The sequence below is a fragment of the Triticum urartu genome, chromosome 6, assembly GCF_003073215.2.
Source record: "Triticum urartu cultivar G1812 chromosome 6, Tu2.1, whole genome shotgun sequence".
NCBI lineage: Eukaryota > Viridiplantae > Streptophyta > Magnoliopsida > Poales > Poaceae > Triticum > Triticum urartu.
The window spans coordinates 47867417-47874599 of record NC_053027.1 but is presented as its reverse complement, the minus strand read 5'-3'; the positions used below and the strand labels follow the sequence as shown (position 1 = coordinate 47874599).

At 44.7% G+C, this 7183-nt stretch overlaps 1 protein-coding gene across 1 annotated transcript; it reads right to left on the bottom strand.

Moving 5' to 3' along the window:
* Positions 1-1803: 1803 nt before the first annotated feature.
* LOC125517348 (AT-hook motif nuclear-localized protein 2-like) lies at positions 1804-6441 on the bottom strand. Its single transcript, XM_048682540.1, has 5 exons — positions 5533-6441; positions 4255-4322; positions 4026-4157; positions 2421-2582; positions 1804-2299 (listed from the first exon to the last, which is right to left on the bottom strand). Exons 1-5 carry the CDS (start codon positions 6095-6097, stop codon positions 2012-2014), a joined length of 1215 nt encoding a protein of 404 aa, XP_048538497.1. The 5' UTR covers positions 6098-6441; the 3' UTR covers positions 1804-2011.
* Between the last annotated feature and the right edge of the window lie 742 nt (positions 6442-7183).

The following is a 7183-nucleotide window of genomic DNA, read 5'->3' as shown; positions in this document are numbered from 1 at the left end:
TATCTTAATACCTAGTTCAATCTCGTTGCCGGCAAGTCTCTTTACTCGTTCCGTAATACATCATCTCACAACTAACTCATTAGTTGTAATGCTTGCAAGGCTTATGTGATGTGCATTACCGAGAGGGCCCAGAGATACCTCTCCGACAATCGAAGTGACAAATCCTAATCTTGAAATACGCCAACCCAACATGTACCTTTGGAGACACCTGTAGAGCTCCTTTTATAATCACCCAGTTACGTTGTGACGTTTGGTAGCACACAAAGTGTTCCTCCGGTAAACGGGAGTTGCATAATCTCATAGTCATAGGAACATGTATAAGTCATGAAGAAAGCAATAGCAACATACTAAATGATCGAGTGCTAAGCTAACGGAATGGGTCAAGTCAATCACATCATTCTCCTAATGATGTGATCCTGTTAATCAAATAACAACTCTTTGTCTATGGTTAGGAAACATAACCATCTTTGATTAACGAGCTAGTCAAGTAGAGGCATACTAGTGACACTCTGTTTGTCTATGTATTCACACATGTATTATGTTTCCGGTTAATACAATTCTAGCATGAATAATAAACATTTATCATGAAATAAGGAAATAAATAATAACTTTATTATTGCCTCTAGGGCATATTTCCTTACACTTGACATTTTATTCATGGGCCAATTTGAGATTTCAGAAGTTATACATGGGAATAACCACTTATTTCTAACACATATAGGATTGTATTGTACAATTTTTTCATTCCATTGAATCATGTGGAGAGAACCAGAGCTGAATCTTTATAGCTTTTTGTTAAAGAAAAGTTTGTACAAATTTCAAAGGATCTTATTTCTTAGGATTTTTATTCCTGTGATGATGCATGTTTGGTTCATAGGAATGAAAAAAGCAGGAATTTTTGTGTGACCGCATGCAAATAGTAACGAGAATTATGAGTCGTCAAATACGACCTCGTAGCATGAAAATCATAGGACATGGATTTGGTGAACATGGTTCCACACGCGTAGGAAGTAAATATTAAATTCAAAAAATACTAGAGAAAATAAAAACATCTCTTTTTCTTGTAATATACATACTCAACCGGTGTACTCGCGTATGAGATTTCACAAAAAAATCACATCCGTGGTAATCTGGACAAAAATGACAAAATCGAAGCTATATTAGGAAACACTGTTTGATGAATAGTATGGTCCCAATTGTATATTCTTCACTAAGATTATCATGGGTGTCAATACATCACGAAACTTCACACGTGAGTAGAATGGTCAATTAAGTTTCATACCCAAAAATTTCTGGATTTTTTAAATTTTCCAGTATTTTTTTTTGAATTCACTATTCATGCGGGTGCGTGTGGAACCATGTTCACATTCGTATTTTTGGAAAATCACATCCCAAAAGAAGCGTATGAAAAGCCACTTTAGCTTGCAGGAACATGACATGAACTTTGCAGGATATTACAAAATTACGTAGTACAGAGTTGACCACAGTCGTGTATGGTCATATCAAAAGACAAATCTACCCTAGAGTCAATTTAACCATCGTGGAGTCAGTCCAGGTCACACCGAAAGTGTTGAAGGTTCAACGACTTCCTCTGCCTTTTCAGACGCTATTACCGGGAAATGACCCCATCACTAAAGTTCAAAAAGGGTAAAACACAACTGAAGGTCACCAGCCTGCCTGAACCAGTAAAGCCGGCAGAAGTAAACGACGACGTAGGTCGTGGGAGAAGAAACGAAGAAGTTGATCAGTAGCTTCGGATTTTTGAAGTGAGTACCATATATTTAACCATAGGAACAAACAAAATGGATCCACAAGGAATACTAATTAATTGCAAGGTGTAAGTATTTTGATACATGTAAATTTTTAACTATTGGCGGCATCGATCAGTTCAGTTCAGTTCACATGGTGTATAAATTTCCAACTATTTGAATTCCTCCGAATTTCTCCGCACGTTTGCAGAGCCCTGAGAGCTTCTGAGCAGGGCTGGCTGGCTGGCGAGCTCTCCTCCTCTTCACCCTCCGGAGACGGGGACCTTGGCCGCCTCCGACGACGGCGTCCTCCTCGCCTCGGCTGCGGGCGGCGCCGATGCCACCGGCTGGGCGGTCCAGTTCTCCACCCTGAACGCTGACGCACCCTTGCCGGCCCGTGCCTGGCTTCCGCTGTACGAGTCCTCCATGTCGCCGCCGCTGGAGATGGTGAACCCCATGGCCGGCTGCGCCGCCACCGTCTTCATCTCGATCACCGGCTTCTTGCCGTTCTGCTCCATCTGGTAGCTCGGAAGGAAGCTTCCCACCACAACCTGACAGCAAACCGTATCAGACACTGAGATAGAGTTCAGAGAAACTGTGCTACCAACATCTCATTCGATTTAGCACATTCATCAATGTAACTAGCTCAAGTAACAATGGCTGGTCGATCACCTGAACCGGGCTTGCGGCAACAAGGAGGCCAGCCACGCCGCCTCCGATGACGCGGCCATCGGCGGCCGCTAGAGAGACGCTCATCCCGCCGCAGCGGTCTCTGGATCCGCCCTTCTCGGTCGGCGTGAAAGATCCGGACAGGGAAAGCAGCTCAAACCGGCCCTGAATCAACCATACATAGTGGGAATATAAACTGATCAGTTCTTTGGTACAAAAATGTTCATGGCTGTTATTAATATGCATATCTGATGATCAAAACACCGAAACATCAAACATGGATGATGGTGAAAAGGTGGCGCAGATTGAAACGTAAGTTTTTGCAATTATTTACGCAGTTAATTAGTATGAGGTTAGTATTTCTAGGCAAAACACGCAATTAGGATAAGATTAAGTGATTGGTATTGCAGAGATTTTTCACAAGTTTGTATAGAGTAAAGGCAGATAAGTTGTCCAGGTAGTATAGGCAGAAAAGTTGGTATGATTGGGAGGTCACCACCGTTCTTATATTTACCCACCACTTACAAGTACAGTACTGACCATGTACGACTGAGATGCGTATGGACAATATGCACATAAATTCCATGCAACTTCTTCAGAGTGACCTGCTTTCAGTTTCCACTTTCCACCAAATTTTGTTGTATTTGCAGTTCAACTTGGAGATGACAAAGTTAGTTCTGGATCATGGAAACTTCCTGACAGTGACTTGGCCTAATGTACTCTCAAGTCAAATAATGGCGGCAGCACACTCATTTCGCCTTCGTGTGGTTTCAGTTGCTACTCCCTTCTGTTTCCTTCTTATTTTCACCTGTTGTAGAGTGGCTGAACAATTCCGAGAAAGTTCTCAGAACTAGACAAATTTACGCCAGGGTACTGCAGTATCAGAATTGGCACTCACAGTGTGCAAATGCCGCCATCGTTGTTGGAACTAGTGATGTGCGTCAGGGGTTGGAACTTTCAGGGGCTAGATGTTTATCAAATTGACCTAGTGATATGCACACATCAGTTGCTGGAAATTTGGAGGTCACCAAGGTTCGTGTATTTTCCACTACGTGTGCACATAAATTCCATGTAACTTCTTCGGAGTGACCTGCTACTAGTTTCCACTAAATTTCCTTGCATCTACAAATTCATCATGGAGATGATAAAAGTAGTTTTGGATTATAGAAAATTCCTGGTCATGACTTAGCGCAAATACTCAGGGCCAACCATGGTGGCATGGCAGCACACAGATTCGATTTGGTGTGGTTTTGGTTTTGACTGCAGCTTCTTTTGCGTCTCATTTTCCATCCCCTTGGTTTCCACCTGGTCTCAAGGTGACTGCACAGTTCTGCTCAGCATGACCTTACATTTTTGGGACAATTCTGAAAATTAGCCAACTTTCTACCAGGGCTACTACAGTCAGAACTAGTACTCACAATGTTGGGATTTTGAAAGGCTAGATTTATTTTAGGTAATGTAAAAGTATAGTTGGTGAAAAGAGATGATACAATAAGTAACAACCAAATTCAATCCACTGGATTCATCAACTCATAACTGAAACATGGACACAGCAAAAAGGAACCGAATACAGGAATATCACTGGTTTGCAGAGAAAAGCGAACAAACCTCGTAAGTCACTGTACCACCTAAAGAATCATGCTGACGCAACGTAACATTCGAAATCACACCATTGGCGGACAGAATGCAAATCGCCCTTGGGCCTTGTTGGGAGAAAGATATGACCTTCATATTAATATCCTGATACAACAAAACAAAGACGGTAACTAGTCATGGCATGAAAAATTGCATATGAAATTCAGATAGAGCTAGGTAAAGGGGTTTCATGGTATCATACCTCACCGGTAGCAACATTCAAGATATGAGGTGTAAAATTCGCACCGGAAGCACATCCTACCACATCGCCTGTTCATGAATACAGAGCCTTTGAGGATTGAGGTAGATAATCTTCAGGAGATTGTGCATTTTGAATATTCAACAAGTATTGATGTTTATAGGCATGAGGTGGAAATAACAATGTCTTCAACAAATTTTGATCAGACGTTATGTCCTTGTATAATGTATAGTTACTACGAACAATCAACAGCCATATCAGCTATAACACTCACCATAGAAGCATCAACTCGTTTTTTTTTTGTTTTGCGATGAAGCACAATTTATTCGATCAATGCACCCAGACTAGCGTTGTTTTCCGACACTAACTCTCATAGGGGGAAAAAATACTGGGGGTCACTTTCAGAAATGCACCCGAAGCAACTTCACATATAGTTTTCCCTGATACAAGATGCTTGGAAGAGGCACCTTATATGCCATTCAAACCATGGCCTTTGCAGCAAAAACCATGACCAAAAATTATATTCAGACAACACCTACGCATCTGCAAACCAAGTAGTCCGATCGATATAGTAACTAGTCATACGAGTTATTTCTACAACTACACGTAAACAAATTTACAGGTCCCAAATCAAAGGGCACCTCTTCCTTTTAACACACCAAGCAGGTCAGCATACAACTCCAGACAGTGGCACACAAATGCTCCACACCTCAAGTTCTGCACCACTGAAAACAGAGTCCTGGACAGGCACACCTGGAACTTTTGAAGGGAGATGCATACACCAGGCTTAACAACTTGCATACCAATCAGCTCACAAGTGTTGCATAACTGGTTCAGCAAGTCAGTCAGTCAGTCTCGAGGGCCTACTTGGCCGTGATTTCGCGCGATTTTGTTTGGCAAGATTCGGCCAAGTTAGGCGCGTGTTTGGTTCGCCGTCACTCTTAGGGGCAAACAGAGCATCTGAAAGGTGCTTGGGTCTTCAGGTTCACCTAGACCTACCTAAGACTAAGACCAGATGGTCCCTGTCCCTCGGTCTCTTCCTCCTGGTCCTGGCTGTCTCTCTCAGCCACCACCCACCCAAGCCCCGGATATGCCCATCTAATCTGAACTAAAATAATCAATCAATCATAATAAAATGCTGCGGCCTTGGATTCCGATTTGAGACGGACGAAGATCGCACGAAATTACCGAGATTTTCTCGGAAATTCGCGAGGAGTAGTACGACTCACAACTCTGTATGATGATGATGGATAACTGAGGAAGTGGGAGGGGTTCCGGTACCTAGGGGCGGCACGAGCTGCTGCGTCGGGGCGGCGGCGGCGGCGGCGGATGAGGACATGGGCGCGGGGGGCGGCGGCGTGGAGACGACCACCGCGGGGGTCGGCGTGGCGGCCGTCACCGGCACCGGCATCGGCATCGCCACCACGGGCGCCGCGCGGCTGATGAACCCCACGGGCCGCCCCCTGCCCCGCTTCATGGCGGCCCCCACGGCGGACGCGGGCGTGTAGTGCCCCCCGCCGGAGTCGTCCGGCACCGACGCCGAGATCGGCGTCGCGTTCAGAGGCCGCAGCAGGCCCCCGTCCGGTCCGTACTTCCTCGGCCGCCCCCTCTTCCGCTTCCCGTCCCCTCTCGCTGCCACCACCACCGCCGCCGCCGGCGCGGGAGGAGGAGCAGAAGGAGCAGGAGCCGGCGGCGTCGGCTCCTTCTTGGTCTCTGGCACAGGCTGCGCGACCGCAGGCGGCGTCGGCCCCTTCTTGGTCTCTGCCGCAGGCTGCGTGGCCGCAGGCGGCGTCGGCTCCTTCTTGGTCTCTGCCGCCGGCGGCGAGGTCTCCATCGCCGTCTCCATGCCAAGCCCTACTTTCCTCCCCGCCGGGACGCCTCGACCATCAGACGGAGACCAGTCTCCGCTTCTCCACACGAGCACCACGATCAAAGCAGCGGCGGGAGGAGAAGCAAACTCGAACCAAAAGCCCCAACCCCGACGTCCAAACCTGAGTTCTAGCCCAGAACCCGAACTCCGACGGGAACAACCAACCGGCGTAGTTCTCCGGCGAGCCGGCCGGCCGGCGAGGAACTCAAGAGCAGGAGAGAGACAGGGGAGCGAGAGAAGGAAGGAGGAAACGAACAGAGGCAGGAAGAGATGGCACAGAAAGAAATGCAGAGAGGAAATAAAAGAGATGGAATTGGTTTTTTTTAATAAATACAAAATTAAAACTGATAATCTAAACAAAGGAAACATTTATTGCAAATGGGGTGGAATATTTTAAAAATATTGTATGATTCTTTCTGTATTTTTTTGGGTTGGTGAACCGGTTAATTAATAGGGAGGGGAAAATGATGGTGGTGGGGGGTTCATTATTTAATTGTTTTCTTTTGTTTTGTTTTAGTCCAGGGGGTTGATTTTTTAATCTTGGTGGTGCTAATTTCGAAATATGCGGTGTGACTGGCGACTTGTTTAATGTTTATGTTTTCTGGTGCTTTTTTTGTGATTTGGTCATCTCAATTGTGAGAAATTGGAGACAGGTGAGGGAGAGTTTTTGAATGCTGCCCACTTTAATTGTCCCCCTTTTTTTTGCATGGGGCATTTTAATTGTCATCTGTCTGCTCACACAAATGTATCTCTATTCTGCTTTGGATTTTACACACCATCAATCTATTTTAGAAAATTACCTCGCAAAAAGAATCTATTTTAGAAAATTATACATACTTGGTTTTGATAACTTTTCTCCATTTGACGTTATATAAATTAAATGTATTTTGCTAAGTAATCTATATATTGATATAAAAGCACAAGTTAGGATGGTGCTATATCTATATATTTTTGGTTTGGAGAATTTAACGAGGGCAAGTGCACAAAACGATGTATCTTATCATTTTCTTCTTCCACATCAGTATTCAAGAGAAAAAAAAATATGTAAATAAGAAAATGTAC